The 18,839-nt window shown below is 52.9% G+C and overlaps 1 protein-coding gene and 1 long non-coding RNA gene across 2 annotated transcripts in view; both read right to left on the reverse strand.

Moving 5' to 3' along the window:
• ITGA11 (integrin subunit alpha 11) overlaps window positions 1–5,456 on the reverse strand; it is a 52,171-nt gene extending 46,715 nt beyond the window's left edge. The window contains exons 1-2 of the mRNA XM_045541773.1: window positions 5,329–5,456; window positions 4,063–4,211 (exon numbers count right to left, since the gene is read on the reverse strand). Of these exons, the coding sequence (XP_045397729.1) occupies window positions 4,063–4,211; window positions 5,329–5,442 (263 nt within the window). The 5' untranslated portion in view covers window positions 5,443–5,456. The remainder of the gene's footprint in view (window positions 1–4,062; window positions 4,212–5,328) is intronic.
• Window positions 5,457–8,080: 2,624 nt separating this feature from the next.
• Window positions 8,081–15,007, reverse strand: LOC123631811. Its single transcript, XR_006733235.1, has 3 exons — window positions 14,907–15,007; window positions 10,427–10,518; window positions 8,081–8,195 (listed from the first exon to the last, which is right to left on the reverse strand). It is a non-coding gene; the product is annotated as an uncharacterized LOC123631811 (long non-coding RNA).
• Window positions 15,008–18,839: the final 3,832 nt, after the last annotated feature.

Genomic DNA, 18,839 nt, shown 5'->3' on the forward strand with positions numbered 1-18,839 from the left:
CTAGGCCCCACCTTGACCTGTGAAATCAGAATCTCTGGGGAGGGTTGGGGAGGGTAGCCTGGGCATCAGTGTTTCTCAAAAGTTCTAATGAGCATCCAGAGTTGAGAACCACTTCCCTAAGTACTGAAAAAGTGACGTGCCAGGGTGATTCAACATCCAAACAATGACCCATAAAATACATGTGACAGAGCCTGACAAAGTTCTGCCTTCTCCCATGAGGGCTGCTTTGATCCTATTTTAGGAAATATTAAATATCAAATACCATGAAAAATATTTATCTTGCTCACTTTTTATTTTGTTTTTCAGTGCCTGAAGCATGAGCTTGGCATCCGGCTGACAGGGGGGCCATCCAGCTTGGGGGACAGCAGTGGCGCAGTGACCCTGAACGTGGCAGGGAGGCTCTTGCAGCTGGCCATCGGGCTACAGAGCATGAAAAACCACCACTGGCTCTGGGTGCCTCTGTGGCCGACCCTCCTTTAGACCACAAAGTTCTGAGAAGCACAGACATGGCCTCACCCAAGAGTCTGGCCCAGCAGGTAGAAATTTCCAGTAAGGATCTAAAAATAAATGTTACTCTTAGACCCCATGGTCATTCTTCCTGGGTCTACCCATGGCAAGGCAGGACAGCCCACGGATTTAAGCTCTATAGTGACAGGTTAAAGGGCCACAAGGCTTTGGTTACCAGAGGTATCTGTTGTTACACGGCAAGCTGATGAGCTGATGTGCATGATGTAGATGTTGAGGAATTCACAAAACCTGGAATAAATTAGTTCAGAACATCTTCAAGCTACCAGTGAAGAGAAAAAACATCTACCATCCTCTTAGCAGTGCTGTGATATTCTGGATGTGTTGACTTAATAAAAACCCTTTAATTTTAGTACGAGCTGTGGACTGAGGCTGCAGAGGGACTCTCCACACGACTAGAGCAGGGTTTGAGCTTGAGCCCAACCCAGCAGAGGGAGAACTCTACTATTCTCTCAAAGGAGCTTCTAGATGCTTCCATGACCTCATTGAAGGGCCAGGGCCAGGAATAAAACTCTGTGCAAAAAAAGTATAGCAGGGGAAAAACAGGTTTTATTATATATGGAGCCAAGAAGAATTTCAGGATCATATTTCCATGGAGTGGAACAGCGTGACTGCCTATATGAGTCTGCGACAGCGCGAATGTCAGCATGAATCATCAGATTTTAGACTGTGATTTTGTACTGGGTAAAGACACTTGGATTTGTTCCTTTGTAAATTAGATTATAAATTCCTTGAGAGCAGCGAGATCTTTATACTCATAACAGTTTCCATGAACTTAGAAGTCACAGTGACCTTCACAGTGAAATTTAGGCCACGTCATGTCTGCTTTCTGCTCAAAACCTGCACAGGCTGCTCTTTCTCTCTGACAGTGGCTCGCTGGGCCCTCTGTGGTCTGGCCCTGTCCCTCTCTGAGCTCCTCATCCCGCTCGCTCCTGTCCCCCAACACTGGGCCCTTCTGTGCCCCTGGAAGGGGCCAGGAACACTCCCCTTGAGCCTTTCTCTGAGCTGCTCCCTCTCAGCTGTGCGCCTGGTCACCTCCTTCACTGCCTTCAAGTCGCCTCCCTGGGAGGCCTTTCCTCACCACCCCGTTGAGGCAGACTCAGTACCTGCCCTCTGCACTTGCTCCACCAGCTTTACCATGCTCCAGTCCCCAGAGCTTCTGTCTCCTTCCAGCATCCTGTGCTGTTTATTTGTTTGCATATCGTCTGCCTCCCTCTCCAGAACGTCAGCTCCATGGGGGCAGAATTTTTGATCTGCTCTGTTCACTGATCTAGCCCTGGTGCCTGAAACAGAGGCGCATAGTACGCGCTTGATGGAAAGTGTTGCGTGGACAAAGCGGGAATCACACCGCATGGTTCAGGGGCCCTCACTCCTGCCAGGCCACACGTGGCTGCCAGGCCGCCGCCTTCACGGGCACATCTGATGATAACATTCTCGTACCCAATAACCCGCAGTGGCCACCCACGATCATTTTAACCACAACATCAGCACCCTCACAGTCTGGCTCCCTGCCGTCTCTGCAGCTGCGTGGCTCACTACTGCCCAACACAACCCCCATGCCATGGTCAAAAACAGCACAGCTCTGTACCTACACGTTCCTTGACTTTCCCCCTCCTCTGCCCTCATCAGGATGGAATGTCTTGTGTGGCACATCTTCCCTCCACCTGTCTCTGCTGGAACCCCATGGTCTTGCCAGGAGGGTCACATGCCACTGTCTCCTGGACCTCTTCCCTGTTCCCGCCACGGGGGCCCCTGCCTCTCTCATCCTCACCGAGTTAGGGTCAGGGTTAACACTTGTCACGGCTCCCTTATGGGGCTGGGAGCCACCAAGGCCAGGGGCCACAGGGTACCATCTTTGTAACCCCTCAAGTCCATGGCCTGGATCTTTGCCCTTTAGAGGATGCACAGAACGAAGAATGCATTATGAATAAACTAAGTGAGGAGAGGAAACTTTACATCTTAAAGGCACTGGCTGCAATTTGGGCCTGAACTGGCAGGCTGGGAAGGTCAGAGTTTCAAGCTTCGCTTGAGGTGAAGATTGCAACTCCAGTGGTGCTTATGAGTCACTGACGGTTCTACTACCTGGTGAGTCACACATGTGTGATTGACCGCAGGGTGGTGGGTTACAAAATGGGACCAAAACAGTGGGCTTCATCCCTGTGTGAGCCAGTTGGCTCCGCACTGAGAAAGTGAGAGCCAGTGGTCGCCGCCTTCCTGCGTTGCCCCAGCCACTTCAAAAGGGCCCGCTGGGAGTCCCAGGTCTCACCCCAGTCGTGGCACAACCGCAACACGGAGGAACACTCATTTAGGAAAAGCCTAAGCAAGTTTCATCAGCAAACAGAAATACCCTAGTTGAGCAGTGACTTAATCATAGAGAGTTGTGAGGTTGGAAAAATCTTAATCTTCTGACCACATGAAATCCTGATACTACAAAATAGCTCTTACATTTTGGAATTCTGCTAAACACATTGACTAACCCTATATGAAGTGGGATTATAAGGTAACAGGACTGTGGTCCCAATGAATATAGCAGAACTCATATTCACAGGTATAAAATTTAAACATTTAATATTTAAATGCCTTTGACATACTCACCTTAGGAGCTTAGCTGTTGGCTCAAGAGATCTTGGGGGATCTCTTTAAGATTGGCTAATTTCAGTGGGGGTGAGCACAACATTTTGAGCAACAAGAGCTCAAACTGGAATAAGCACATGGCCTTCTGCAAGGACAATGTCTAGAGATAACATTTATTTGGGTGAGTGAGTTCTGGTGTGATTTTTAAGAAACCAGCCTCATTACTCTACAATCTCAGGCATGAGATTTAACTAAGTTCTTCACACTCCGTTGATGGCCGACACTCCACAGGGAGATTCTGCCCTTATAGAACCTACATGCTTCTAGCAGGGCGTCTGTGGCAGGACACACTTTCCAAAGTTGGCTGTAACGACATCCCCCGTCCCAAATGCTCTTCTGCAGTGTAACCTTGCTGCTGTTCCTCTACCCAGAGGCCAAGTCGAATTCTCTTTTCCTTGAATCTGGGCTGGCCTTAGTAACTTGCTTGACGCATAGAATGTAGCAGGAGTCACATGCTGGGACTTTGAGGTCATAGGCAGTCTCCCTGTTCCTGCCTGGGGCTCTTAGGAAGCTCCCTCTTGGGACACTCCCTCTCAGAACCCAGCTGCCACACTGTGAATAAAACCAAGCCCCATGGCCGTGTGCGGGTGCTCAGGTCACCGGCCCTAGTTGAGCTCCCAGCCAACAGCCAGGGACAATTGCCAGCCATGTGAGCATACCATCTTGGGCGTCCAGCCCAGCGGAACCTTCAGAGGACAAGAGCCCCAGCTGACCCCAGACTGCACCCACGTGAGAGAACCCAAGAGAGAATCAATGCGCTCAGCCCAGTCACCCCCCAGAACTTGGAGGAACGGATACATTATTGTTTCAAGGCACCAAATTTTGTGGTAGTTTGTTACACAGCAAAAGGTAACTGGAACAGTATTTGAGATCTAAAAATAAAAAAAAAATTTTTTTAATTACCGAGCAAATTCGATGCCAAATGCCGTCCGAGTCTCTGTGCCTCCTCTCTGCTCAATGTGGCTGGCAGCTTCCACCACATCCCTTACAGACCTGTAGTCATTGAGATGAAACTCATGTACCACGTCTTCTCCGTACTGAACAACTCCAACCTGCGATTTAGAGGACAGGGCAACAGAACATCGTGACTCCCTGAAGCTTAGACCTTTGGTGGTAGGGCCCCGGGAGTTGCCTCTCTGTCTATGACGGATGGTTTGGGAGTGAGGAGGACTGAGGACCTTCCCCAGACAGTGACTGCAGCTGAAGGGAAGCGGATGGCTTGGTGGGACAGGTGGGGCGTGCGTACAGAGAAAGGAGACTTTGCGATTTAAAGAGAGGCCCAACAATTAACGTTTCTTTCTTAGAAAGACAAAAGTTCAGCGTAGAATCAAAATCTAAAATATTAGGACCAGTGTGGGTGGAAGCCCATGAATCTGAGGTTCCTTAAAACCTGGAAGAGAAGAGGTTCTTTTATCCCCGAGGTTGATAAAATGTTGACAATATTAAACCTTCAAAATGAACAAAAACCGTTAAAGACCTATGGTAGGAACAGAACAATGAAACATTACTGTTGGATGGGCCCACAAAGGTTGTTTGCTACAAATGTCCTTCTGATGCAGGCCTGTCACCCTGATACCCTAAAGGATGGTCTTCCGGTGGTGGGGAACTTGTTAGTTCATGAGAACCTTCACTCCTTTTTTAACAGCTCCAATTCTTCCAAATCATTTCTTACATTGACTTGAAATCTGCCATCTTATAAATTCTATTCATTGGTCCTTGTTCAGCCAAAACAATGGGGAATAAACCTACCCCCTCTTTAGCCAGGCAGCATTTCAAATATGAGCTGGCAGCTCTTACCTCCTCCCCCTCTGCCTTCTCTCCAAGGTCAATACGCCTAATTCTCCCTGTGCCTCACCAACAGGGCTTGAGAGTCACTCAACTGCCCCTGCCCTCCTTCTCTCTTTCTCTCTGGCTGGTGGCAGTCTTTGTAGGTGGTGTCTCTTCCAGAAGACAGAGTTTGACCCATGAAGTGAGGTCTCCCCTAAACTGTCCCTTTATGTGCTCACCAGAGGTGGGTGTCCTGGGTTGCAGGTCCTGGTATTGGCTTCCCCCTATCTGTTTCACCCACACCTCCTTAGTGCATGCAGAGATGTTCCCTCAAACTCCAAGGCAGCACCTGTCAGGGTTTGGGGGCCCTCTTCAGGAGGAAAGAGCCCCAGAGATGCTCACCTGGATCTGCCCCGGGCCGATGTAAAACTTCTTCAGGATGTTGATGAGGAAGTGCTGAACCTCCACCCAGGGGTAGATGCTGTTGGAGCCATCCAGGACAATGACGATGTCCATGTAGGTCTGGCACCCTGGGAAGTGGGGTCACAGTTAGGGCTACCCAAGGAGCCAGTGTCTGCAAGTCTCTGATTCTCCAAACAGTTGTTCAAAGGATGACAGAAGAATGACTCTGCCACATGTGTGTCATTCCTGGTGCTGGGGAGCTGTCCTTGGGCTGGACATTTATTTGGGCAACGTGAATGACAAGCCCAGGAATTCCTGGCTCTGTTCCACCACTCTCCTGGCTGTTTGAACACAGCTTAAATTCAGCCTGACCCTCTCTGCTCCTAGGCAGGAACTGACCTGACCCCCACTGACTGGCCGATGCTTCCGAGGTGGCCAGCGCTGCACAAATCAGTTGTCACTGTCATGCGCAGGCTGGCACTGCCACTTACAGCCTGAATGAATGGAGTTCCCTCTTTAGGAGGCAGATATAATGTCATGGCCAGGAATGTGGAATCCAGACTGACCCCTGGCTTTGCCACTTTCTAGCTGTGTGACCTGGGGCCACTCACGTAACCGCTCAGTCTCAGTTTTCTCTAGCGTAGAAGAGGCACAGTGATGCTGGAGAGTCTCCACGAGGAGTCAGTGAGAAGATGCGCTAAAGGGCTGAGCACAAAGCAGGTGCTCAATGAACCTGAGCTGACCCCATTCTTTATGTCATTAAGCAAACCACTAAGTTAACCTGGTACTGACATCCTCAGGTCACGCTCTCACGCCTTTATCTCTGCCTCTGAACACAGAGCTTTCTTTATATTCTTGTACTATTAATACCAAATTAAAAGGAATAATAAAAACCAACAAAGAATATTAATAAAACATCAGGACCATAACAAATGTCAAAAAGCCCCATCTCTTTTAAAATCTAAGTAATGTATCTCTGTTTGTCAATGCTTCGAGCTGCCTTGAAATATTGCATATATGCTGTGTCTGGGCATCTGCTTATTTTGACGGGAGAATTTTCAGACAGTTATAAAATCTACTTTGCAATAATGCTGCGGGAGCCTTTTGTGTGTTAACCATTCCAGCAGTTCTCGCATCATGACAGGGTGCCATATTGGAGTTAGGGCTCACCAGACAGAGGAAGGTGGGGTGGCTTTGACCCAGGTGCCTGTTGCATTGTGTTTCAGAAGTGTGTGGGTGACTTAGCTGTTCAGCCACTTCTTGTCCCACCTGCATGCTGTGTCCAGCATGTGATGACCTGACACTTCTGGTGTGTCAGAGCCTGATAGATTTGTCCTTTTCCAGTTGGGTTTAGCCCGACACACGTGGACTGAGCACCTGCCATGGGCTGGAGCTCTGCAGGGTGCAGGTGGCCACAGAGGGACTGAGACAGAAACTCCTTGATTCGGAGGAGTTTATGATCCAGTGGTAGGGACCAGGTTTCTTTTATTTTTAAGCCAGTTTTACTATCAGAATGCATTTATTATTATTGATTTCTTTCTTACAAGTTCCAATTTTTCTTAATTTTTAAGACACCTTGGAAAGAAACTGGCTTTAGGTCTGTGGTTGCTAAACTTGGCTGAATACTCCCTTGGGGACTGCACGCGTGTGTGCGCACACACACCCACACCCACCCACTGAATTACAGCCTACATGGGGGTGCCCTGGAATCTGTATTTGACAAGCTCAGAGTGATGCTGCTGGTTGGACAGGTAAGGAGGCCTGCACAACAGGAGATTCGGGGACACTAGGACGATCACAACTTGGCCTGGAGGGAACAGCAGCTCTAGGGGCGGTGACAGTCACTAGAGGACCCCTCACATGCCCTGATCTCGGCCTGCACGTCTGCCATGACTCTGCTTTTCCCTCTGCCATTTTGTGTGAACAGAATCCACGCCTTCTCGTCCCCTAAGAGGACCACTCTCCCACCCCTGCTGGGGAGATGCTTCCTCCTCTCCCCTCCCCCCAGCGCCACCTCCCTCCTCTGACAGCCCTGTTGTTTGGAGGGAGGCTGCCGGCAAGCTGGAGGTGCTAATCCCCTCACCCTCCATAAAACGGGCAGCAGCTGCTTGGGTGATGGTGTTTGGCCCAAAGGAAATAGTGAGGCTCAGAGCCAAGAAGTCTGGGCTTGTGAGAGGCAAGGTCTGGGCATTAATTCCCCAGGTTTTCTCGGCGTGGGGAGTCAGTGGGAGGTTTTGTGCTCCACGAGGCTCTGGGCAAGCTGGACAGAACTCCCTGAAGCCCAGGAGCAAGGGCTGGGTGGAACTTATTATCCAGAAGATTTCTGTTCTCCTTGGCCCTCCACCTATAGGGCTACTGCACTGCACAACGTCAGGGGCGCCATTCACACTGTAGTCTAAGTGAACAATGCGCCCAGAACTGTGCAGTGCGTAGCTTGCTTGCTGGTGGTAGCCCAGCCTGGCAACCTTCACCATGCTCAGAGTTTTTGCAGTGAGCCCCCTTGATGCCAGGATCGTTTTCACAACCTTAGCTCATTCACTCCCCACCAGCACGCAGCCGGGGAGGGCAGGCCAGGATAACAACTCCCACAGAGGCCCAGAGAGGAGAAGTGACTCGCCCCAGGTTGCTCAGGGACAGGGCAGGGCTACAGTACAAATACTGTTTTAAGAAACAGGACAGCAATGGTCAGAGCCCCAAGTCTCTCTGGACTGTCCACTGCTCAGCCCGAGGCTGCAGATTTGAAGCCACTTACTTTGGAGAGCTGGGGCCACGGTCTTGGAGAACCTGAAGTTGGAGTTGACTCTTGAACACATCCCTGTGGTGTAGTAGGAGCTCCCACACTCATGCGACCAGAGGGGGCTGCAGGCCTGTGAAGCACAGTGCAGACCCCCAGTCAGCGACAGGGCCTCAGAGAGGGTCCAGGTCCAACGGCCTGAGGCCCAGCTCCAGGCCCAAGACAGACCAGGGGTTAGAGGGTCTTCTTTGAGTCTAACGGAACTCTCTCTTGCTGTTATGTGTATTATTAATAGTTTCCTTCGTTCCAGGTATAATGGAGCAAAACTAACCTGGAGTCCCCTTCCATTGTTTTTCCAAGTCCCCCTTCTCCATCCCCTCACTGAGGGTTCCTTGCCCTGCCTGCCCCACCCCGCCCACCGCACAGCCTGGGGAAGCCTTTTCATCCACCAGAGTGGACCCTTCACGGGTCACTGGAATAATCCCTCTGTTTCAAGTGGTCACCTGAACGTCTTTAAGGGCCAATTTCCAGGACTGGGTCTCAACAACATGCTGTGGTTCTTACTAGGGGAAAAAATGTCGCTGTTCTGTCTGTGAAATTTGCTACCAAACACATTGGCGTCAGCCTCTCTTTGAAGGACTAAGAGATGAGTCCCTCTCAGAGACAGGGTCCTTAAAAATGCAAGCCCAGCTGCATGCCACCATTGCTGCCCTGCTGTCACGAAACCCACGGCTAAATTTCATGCTATAATTTACTGCGGTTTAGGGGAGTGATCATTCTATTTGCAACCCCTTTCTTTAATTAGCTTTATTTTTTTTTACCCAGATCTTAAAGGTTATGTTTTACTTGTATCATTTGTTGAAGCTGCTGTAAATTATTTTTGTAAGTAGGGGGAGGATAAAGAATGGATAGATGGATGGATGGATGGATGGAGAGATGATGGATGGACGGATGATGGACGGATGATGGATGGATGCAGGAAGAGATGGATGGGAGAATGAGTGAATCAATGAATGGGTGACTATTTATAAACCAGGGACTCAGTCTACCCACAGAGGCCCCCATGGGTGTATCCCACTATTCCTCTCAGGCCTTCATACCACCTTGTGAAGTAGCCGAAATCAAGCTAGTAGGAACGTGACAAGGAGCCTGAGAAGGAAAGGGGTCAGAGACAAGGCCCCTGAGGGCTATGTGTGTGGACAGGGCTGGAGGGTCCTGCTTTGCCCCTGGCTGGGGTAATGAGGGGCTGTGGGCTGAATGTACATCAGGCACCCCACGGCAGGGCCACTGTGTTCTCAGGTCCCCGTGTGCCCCAGTCATCTTGCTGTCCTGCTGTCCAGTGCTCCACACCCCAGATGTCTCAGCTGTCAGCAGAAATGGACTGAGGGACAAGACTGAAGAGTGACACAAGTCCCTCATCTAAAAACAGGTGGTGCTTTTTATTGGGGTTTCCAGGGTAATTTTTCTCTGAAGTCTCTTCTTGCAGCTGTTCCTAGGAGCTGTTAGTCCCGGAAGGATCCTGTTTTGGACCCCAAATTGCCCACACTCGTGGCGGTTGGCTGCAACGTGGTGGCAAGGAGCAGGCAGTGCCGATAGGTCACACCACCTACACTTGCTCCACATGCTCGCCTGGGCAGGCTACAGAGCCCTGCAAGCACCGTCTTTCCGTCCCCAACGTCACGTCATACATTGCTCATTTGCTCATCTATCCTCCGACCAGAGTATAATCTCCAAGGGCGGGCCGGATCTCTGTTCTGCTGAATCCCAGTGCCAGCATTGGCTTCGTACATACTAGGTGCTCAGAAAAATTGTTGTTTAAATGAATGAATGTTTCTACCACCTCAGTCTAGTCACTCTCTTCTTTTTCTTTCTTGCTAAGACCTGCCTCTTCTTTATAAACAAAACAGAACCCCCCTCCAGCCTTCTCCATCGAATCCTGGATAGTCCAGAAGGCCTGTCGCTCTCTACCCCTTCCCTTGGACGTTGCAAGTCTCTGTGTACTCACCTGTGTCTTCCCTTCCCTTAGGTTGTGTGGTGTAGCCTGTTTCTTTTTCCAGACCCAGCAGAGATTCGGCCACTGCCCCAGAACACTAGCTCCCCAAGGGAAGGGACTGGCCCGCATCAGGCTGTCTCTACTTATTTTTGATTCGCTCAGTCCTCTTTGGTGCCTGCACTGTCCCCCGCAAAACACTCAAGGCCCAGCAGCTCCCAGTGGTGTGAGTGGGGGCTGGGGGAGGAGCGGTTCCCCAAAGCCTGGTGGAGGGAGTGGGGGCGACTGGGTGTGGGGGGCACAGGAGCCTGTGTGAGGAGATGCCCACCCCCGCCCTCCACTTCTGACCCCAGGCAGCGGCAGGTGGCTCTTACCAGAAAGCTGTTGTCCTTGGGGTTGGTGGCCAGGCTGAGGCCGAGGCGCATGTTGTCTTTCCGCTCGGACACATTGGACAGGGTGACCCTTCCTAGGTGAGGGGAGAAGCTCAGCCTGCAGCCCCCTCCCGCCCACCCTCCGCCCAAAGCCTGCTGCCGCCACTGGTCACCTGAGGTGCCCATGGCAGGGGAGGTGCCAGGGAGAGTCCACCCTGATTCTCCCTGCCCCCTGGGGACCCCAGCTCTCCTGCATGTCAGGGTACCCGTCACTGTTTACTGAGGCCTTCCCCAGACATGGCTGATTACTTCCTCACCACTCCCTGTGAGATGAGGAAACTGAGTCTCAGAGAGGCCAAGCAACCTGTTCGAGGTCACACAGTAAGCACACAGCGGAGCCTTCTACCTCCTGGGCCAGAGCTTTTCCTCCAGCCATCTGACTGGGCCCCGACAGCCCCCCACGGTGGCCCCCCCAACACACCATGGTGCCCCACCCGGGCTGGCTTCCTCTGTGCCGTGTCCCCTCACGCTCTCCTTCAAGCCGACTCCCCCTCAACGCTGACCAGTCCTGGGTCCTACTCTCTGGTGCCCAGTTCTCTCCTCGTCTGATAACTGACATGTGACAGTGGAGAGGACTGTCTCACACAGGCTCTCACAAGAGCCTTCCAGAGGTTCAAGGCCTTGCTGGGAAGCTCATTCTGGAGTGGCTGCCAGGACAGGGTTACCAGCCAGCCAGGTGTAGGGACAGGGTTGGCTCTGTGGCAGATGGGAACCATACAAAATTATGTCAGTTTAGGTTTCACTGGACCATCCCACAGCCCTGGAAGGGAAGTGAGCTGGAATGCCCCAGAACTATGCCGGTGCACATACGGGAAGGGGTGCCGGGAGGAGGGAGGTGCCCCGACCTGCTGTGAAATGTCATCCCCACTTGCGGGAGGGGCAACTCCTAAGGCTTGGGAGGCCCAACCAGGAACGGTTTGGGTTCTGCTTTTTGGGGCTCTGCCGGCTCTTGGGGGCTGCGAGGCCCGCTGGGGCAGGCGCCAGGGGTGGGCGCCCAGCAAAGCTCAGCTTGCGGGACACGCAACTGTTTTGTGAGCTGGAGGATGAGGGAAGCTGTGTTTTTTGTCTTTTCTTTTAGGTTTTGCTCAGTTTTTAGTAAGGCTTCTTTTGAAGTCTGCCCCTGTTGGCGGTGCTAAGTGCCTGGATTCTTTTCTGTTTTGTAGGCCAGAGAAAACAATAGAAAGAGCCCTGGAGTTTGGAGGTGCCTTATCATCTGCAAAGTGCTGCATACACCTGCCGTCTCAGGCCCCACTTGGTCCTGGGGAGGCCCCGTGTCACCATTCCCATTTTACAGATGAGAAAATGGAGATGTAGAGAGGGTTAGTGGCCTCCACAAAGTCACTTGCGGGTAAATAAAACAGTGGGGACTTTAACCAGATCATCTACATTTCGTCCTGAGTCCTGCATTTTTCTTTATCTGATGGCATCATGGGTGGTAGGACCCAGAGGAAGCTCCGAGCTCAGTTGGATAACCTCTACTCCCTGCCGGCTGGAGAATTCTGCCCTTTATTTGTTTAGGGACAGGACCCATCCCTCACGCCACCCTGCCGCCTCTTTCCTCCCTGTCCCCTGGGACCGAAGTCCTTAGTGAAGGGCTGCTCGCTGGAGGCAGGGGGTGTGGCAGGAAAGACCCCTGCATGGGAGTAAGAAGGGCTCAGGCTCACGTCTGTGAACGGGGAGACTGACGCCTTCGCCAGCAGGTCCTGGGGCACGAGCCCCTCCTTGCACAGGGCCTGGCTTCCGGAATCACATCACCTCCCCCAGCCCCTGCTCCTCATTTAAAACCCTGACTCCACCCAGGAGTTGGGAAGAAGCCTCCCGTGGTGGACTCCTTCCCGCTGAGGTGTGGACGACGACATCCACTTAGCCTTCCCTGGACAGGGAGGAAAGAACATTCCTGGCACCGTGTGGCCCGGTGCCTGGAAAGGCCGTAGGAAAACCCAGGACTCAGGTTTCCCAGCCTTGCGTTTTCCACTGTGGGGATAAACTGACAGATGTTCTTTCTGCCCTGCGTTTTCTTCTCAGCAGGAGGGAGAGAACCACCCCTCAAATGAAGAGTGATTTTCCTCTGTCCCGACTCACTTTGCTACCCACTGCCTCCTGAGCTTATGCTCCAGCTCAGAAGTGTTTTCCAGGCTCTGATGGCTCTATGTCTCCTCCTCCCTCTGGAGGGACGTGGGGTTCATGTAGGAAACCAGAGCAGCAGAGAAAACGGATGGCATCACGGGCAGTGGGCACCAGAGCTCACGAGCTCACATGGGCTGGCTCACATGTCCATGTCCCTGCCTGGACCACAGGCTTTGCTCAGTTGCCTGGGCCTAAGCACAGTGCCCACCTCTCCCCCGACCCCTTGCTGCCCTTGTCCCACCCACATGGCCTTTCTTTACGTTCTCCAATGGAGCAAACTTGTTTCCACCGCAGGGCCTTTGCACTTGCTGCCCCTCTGTCTGGAATGCTCTGTCTCCACCTGACTCCTTCTTGCCATCAGGCCTTTGCTCAAATGTTACCTGCTTGGAGAAGCCTTCCCTGAGCTGCTTGCTAGGATATACCGCCCCCCACTCCGCCACCCCCAGCCTCTTGTTACAGCACCCTGGTTTACTGCACAGCATTGTCCCTACCTGAAACTATCTTGCTTCCTAATTTGTCACCTCGACTATTGTCCTCTCCTGGCTGAGCCCGTGGTTTCTTGTTCCCTGCTGTACCCCAATAACTGGTACAGAGCTTGGTACACACTAGGTGCTCAGTAAAGGTTGGAGGACATATCAGACCTGGAATGGATTCTAGGGGTTGTTGAATCCACCCTCCTCACTTTACACATGAGCAAACAGGCTCAGAGAGAGGATGTGACCTTCCTGTGGACACACAGTGAAACAACGGTGCAGCTGGAAGGGGACTCCCAGTTTGGCCTGTCTGGGAAGCTGTGCTGTCAGGTGGTGGCAACTGGGAACCACAAGCCACCAACCAGCGACCACCTCACTCAGACTGTTTCCTCGCTGAAGTTTGGGCCCCGGCTGCACTGGGTTTTGTGCTGTTGCAGATGTGGACAGTGGGAGCCTCCGGCACCACGTGACAGACAGCTGACCGTCCCGGGGATCCGAGTTCTCTGGGCTTTCTGTTGGATGCCGGCCTTTCATCCCTGGCTTGTCTCTTGAACCTCTGCCATCTCCCCCTAGGGGGCCCCTGCTGCCCTTCCCATCCCCCACCCTCCCAGGGAGCCCACCCCTGCTCTAGGGCAGGGGCTCCCCTCCTAGAAGGGGGTCCTGGACCTGGGGAAGGCCATTCCTCCAGGGCAAGGCCTGGAATTGCAGCTTTTCAGCACAAATGAAGAGCAGAGAAACAGCCCAGCAGCTGTCTGACCTACAGGACAAGGGGAAGTGCTTTAGTGGACTGGTGTGTGCACTTTAGTGGATGCACACGCATGCACACACTCAGACATGCACATGTGCATACATATACACATGCATGCACACACAGACATACACATGTGCACGCACACACTGATAGACACATGTGCACACATACATGTGCACGCACACATGCAGACACGTACATGCACACACCCAGACACACGTGCACACAAATACATGTGCACGCATATACTCATACACATGTGCACACACATATATGTGCACACACACACTCAGACACACAATGCACACATACATGTGCATGCACACACTCCGACATACAATGCAACACATACATGTGCATGCACACACACTCAGACATACACATGTGCACACATATACCCAAGTAGATTTTACGAGGGTTTCAGAGGCTGAGGGCTGCTCACAGCATCTCCCCTGCTTCCGCTCCAGAGTACGCCTGGAAGCTCTGCAGTGAGGAAAACCCTTCATTTCAGAAAGGCAGTGCTGTGCAGTGGTTAAAGGGAGCCCGTAGACTGCCTGGATTGGAATCCTGGCTCTGCTGCTTGCTAGCTGGGTGTCCCCTGGCAGATCCCCTCACCTCTGTATGCTGTCATCCCCATCTGTTCCATGGTTAAATCCCATATGGGTATCGCAGGGATTAAATGAGTCGAAATGCGCCTGGCACATGGTGAACATTACCTAAGGTATATGAATGTTTGCTATTGCTGTTATTTCAAAATCAGAAAGAAGACAAGAAATATTTTTCTCCTACTGGGATAGAAAACCCTCCGTTGAAGGGCAGTGGATGATCCGGGCATGGGAGGCCTCTGCTGGGATCCTGGCCAGCCCCAACAAGCTATGTGACTATGGGAAAGTTGGTTCCTCTCTCTGGCCTCAGTTTCTTTATCTATAAAATGGGGGCAGTGATATCAGCAGGGTCACCTCACCACTGGCCGGGAGGAGCCAGTGTGATTGTGGACATGGCTGTGCACAACAGCCTGCCTCGTGCTAGACAAGGGTTGGCCTCACTGTGGAAAGACCGCGGCCCACGTTACCCAGGTTGAGTTTGGTGCAGTTCCCGTCGGTCACCGGACACTTGTACACGTCTCCCGTCTGCTGGTGGCCATTGGTTTCCAGTGGGGCCCCCACGACCAGCCTGGGAAGGAAGAGAAGACAGTCAGAGACGCTGGGGGAGGTGGGCCTTCCCCACAGAGGATGGACCTGGTGGGCAGGGCGGAGGGGAGCCCTAGAGCCCTAGAGCAAATCCACATGCAGACCCTCGGGCTGGGACCTTTGTCTCCCTGGGGAGGGATGCTGGGCTTTCAGCATAAAGTCACGGACCTGTGTCCCATTCCGGGCCCTTGTCAGGGTCTGGAGAAAGTGAATTGAAGATCACACAGCCCTGCAACAAACGGGCTGGAGGCAAGGCACTGGCAGAGGAGGAGGAGTTGTCTGAGCTGGGTCTTAACAGACGAATATGAGTTTGTCAAATGGTGAGGGGGGTAATGGAAGCCATTCAGGCAGAGGAATGATGCTTCTAGAGCCATCTGTCATTACCTGCAGGCTCTCATTCCTCATCTTACGTGGAAGCCTTGCAGCTGGTGACCCAGGTGGGCCACCCAGTCTTTGCTCAAGGTGGACAAGGCAGCAGGTGGGCTGAAGGGTAGCCAGGCAGCCACACAGCTGGGCTCCCTGCCTTGAGCCTGCGCCTTTGTGACCTTCTTTGGAAAAAGAGTCTCTGCAGACGTAACTAAGTTAAGTATCCTGAGTTGAGATCATTCCGGATTATCTGGGTGAGCCCTCAATCCAACGACAAGTGTCTTTATGAGTGACACACGGAGGAGACACGGCGAAAGAGAAGGCCATGTGAAGGCGGAGGCAGAGGTAGGAGTGAGGCTGCCACAAGCCAAGGGGCGCCTGGGCCACCAGCAGCTGGGAGCCTCAAGGAAGGCTTCTTCCCTGGAGCCTCCGGAGGGAGTGCAGACCTGCTGCCGCACTAATTTGCGGCTTCTGTCCTCTAGAGCTGCGAGGGAATACATCTCTGTCCTTGTAAACCACCCCATGTGTGATAATTTTCACAGCAGCCCTACACACATACATACATCTAGGGACAGATGAGGATCCTCTCCTTCCTGGCCTGCCAAGCCCGGTGGCAGTGCCCTGGAGGAAAAGCCTGTGACCCTGGGGCCCCGGCTGTGGCCAGGGAGAATCCCACCTCAGACCGGGGCCCCCAGGCACGCTCCTTAGGGCTCCCCCAGGCCCCACCCCTCATGTCGGGCCCACCAGGGGGCAGCACCATCGGGGGCCCAAGTGGCCCGGGGATGCTGACTGGAGCGAGGCCCTCCTGCCCGCCTGCCCACTGGGTCCGCGTGGGTCACTCTGGCGCACTGGGGCCCTCCAGGCTTGGGTGCCAGCCCAGCTCTCTGCTCAGGCTAGAGGCGAAGAGTGGCTCAGGAACAATAACCCTCCCCAGGAACAGTGGTGCTGTAAGGGGAGGCGGCACCAAAGCCCAGAAGCCTTCCAGACCCCGGGGGATAGAGAGTAGATGACAGTAGAACTGGGGGCACAGGGACGCTGAGACGTCCTGGAGCCCTTTACACCCTTTCTTCCAGCAGTTTCCCTCTGCCTGGCAGCATGGCCCAGAGGGGAAGCCACCACCCGTTCCCCGACTCAAGATGTTTGCGAGGAGCTGGGCGGGAGGTTCGGGCTGCGTGAGACTCCAGTGGCTTCTCATGGTCCAGCGCTCCCCTGCCCCGGCCCCTGCCCACCTCGGCGCTGTCAGAAGGAAAGCCGGGCCTGAAGTGGGAGCGCACAGAGCTCTGTTTGAAATTAAGAGTTATGAAATAAGAGCTGAGGTTTCTCCCCTGGGGAGCCAGATAATGACAGATTCTAAATATATCCCCTTATTAAGCGTGCCTATTTTTGACTGGCAGGAATTAATTGGATCCATAAAATCTGTTTGTCTAGACGAGGTGATTTTTGGCTACTTAATTCTGCGAGTGATGGTGTGGTCAAGGTCACTCCATTCTTTCCAGCAAAAAAAAAAAAAAAAAAAAAAAAGACAGAGAGAAAATAACGTAGGTCAGTAGGGAACCTGGGCTCTGAGCTTGCTTCCCCAGCAGCCCGAGTTTTCAGGGTCAACCTGGTATGTGACTAAGTCTTCCCAAGGGATGAGTTGCAGTCCCCCCTGGGTGCCACTGTCAGGGGGTGGGGGCCATCTGGGAAGGGTGCTTTCCAGGAGCACCTCCCAGGGAGTCTCTGGGAGAGTCAGGCATAGCACGTTCTAGATTACAAAAACCACGGCCATTGTCTAGAACAGCTAGCCCCATGTGTCTTCTAGAAAGCACCCACCAGCCGACGCGGGCAGACTCCTCACGACTCTTCCCATTGGACAGAGTGGACTTCTGAGGCCCAGCGTCCTACTTGGAGGGCCCCCGACAGACGATGAGATCCTTGCACTGAGGATCCACGGGCTGGGTCGTCATCCCGGTTCTGTTACCAGCTTCCTGTGTGGCCTTGAGAAGTCATTTCACTTTCCAGACCTCAGTGTTCTTGGCTGTGAAATGGAACCAACAATTCCCGCACTGCCTACCTCCCAGGGCCACTGGAAAGTCACAGGAGTTGAAGGCGTTGAGAAATAGAAGAGGCCGTATCTAGGTAAGTTACGCACGAAGACTGGTGGCTTTGTAGAAATTGTGTGTCCTGGCAGTGGCCAAGATGGGACAATCTCGCAGTAAATTTACGAAGTCACTTGTGACCCCAAATTTGCAGCAAGACTGGGCTTTGTCCTTTTCAAAGAACAAGGGCCGCCCCCGTACATCCTGTCTCCGTTCTCTCAGACCTCATGTCCCTGGGTGTCCTTAGCACCTCATGAGGTAGGAGGGCAGGGCTTACTGTCCCCACAATACAGATGCAGAAACTGAGGACCCGAGACGGGAGCTGACCCAGGCCCCACAGTGTGTTCACGGCAGGGCTGGGACTGGCGTTCTCCTGGGACAGCTTCCTCCGTGCTGCCTGTGAAGGGAGGGCCTGGGTCAGCCCTTCTCTCCATTTTCGGGTCTGGGCATTACGTGCGCCTGTCAGGCTTGAGGTTTTGAGGATATGATTCAGTCTGTTTGAGGGGATAACTGCCGAAGCGCAGGGAAAATGTTCACGTCACCACTGAGACCAGCTAAATTGCTCTCGGGGTCTGGCACCCCAGCCACCCCCTGCGGCCTCAGCCTTATATAGCCATCTGCAGCCTAAGGGCCTGTCGTGCCTCTCGGGGGCTGGATACTCTATACGTTCTGGCGTGGGCACCCGTCGGCTCGGCAAACCCAAAGGTCGTGGTGAGCATCAGGCGGTTTCCATGGGCTGTGTGCCATGAGTCACCGGCTGCGGGCTCCCAGCGTTCTTCCTGTGTGGGCGCAGGGAGTAAGGCTCGGACCGACGGGAGAACTGGCAGCAGATGTTCCAGCCACAGCCCCGTGGGACCCCTTCCCTGGTGACCGCCCTTTAAGCAGGGTCTTGTCAAGGGAGGATGCTCCCCGTGGAGACGGCCACCTGAGGAAGGCTGAACATGGCCCTGCCAGGTGCTGGGCTCTTTGGCTCTCAGCAGGACACAGGCTAAGAGAAGTGGCCCCTGGCTCTTGGGCCTTCCCACCTGCCTCACTGCCTCACACCCTCCCCAACAAGGCTCCACAGGGACTCATCCCAAATTCTGCTTGTCCTTAGCTCCATCCTTTTAGGCAGTTTTGGTCTCCAATCTTTTAAAATTGCAATCTCTTGTCAGAAGAAAGATGACATGTATCCCCAATATGTGTAAATTTATATGTAAATTATACCAGTGTAAACTGTCAATTTGTATATTAAATATTAGTAATCCTGTTTTTTTCAGATAAAATATAAGCCTAATAGAACTCGAATCATTTTATTTCTATGCCCCAATACATTGTCCAGCATCCTCTGCACAGTGTGCAGACCCCATCCTGGACCCCATCCTTTTATGA

The sequence above is a fragment of the Lemur catta genome, chromosome 1 (assembly GCF_020740605.2).
Source record: "Lemur catta isolate mLemCat1 chromosome 1, mLemCat1.pri, whole genome shotgun sequence".
Lineage (NCBI taxonomy): Eukaryota > Metazoa > Chordata > Mammalia > Primates > Lemuridae > Lemur > Lemur catta.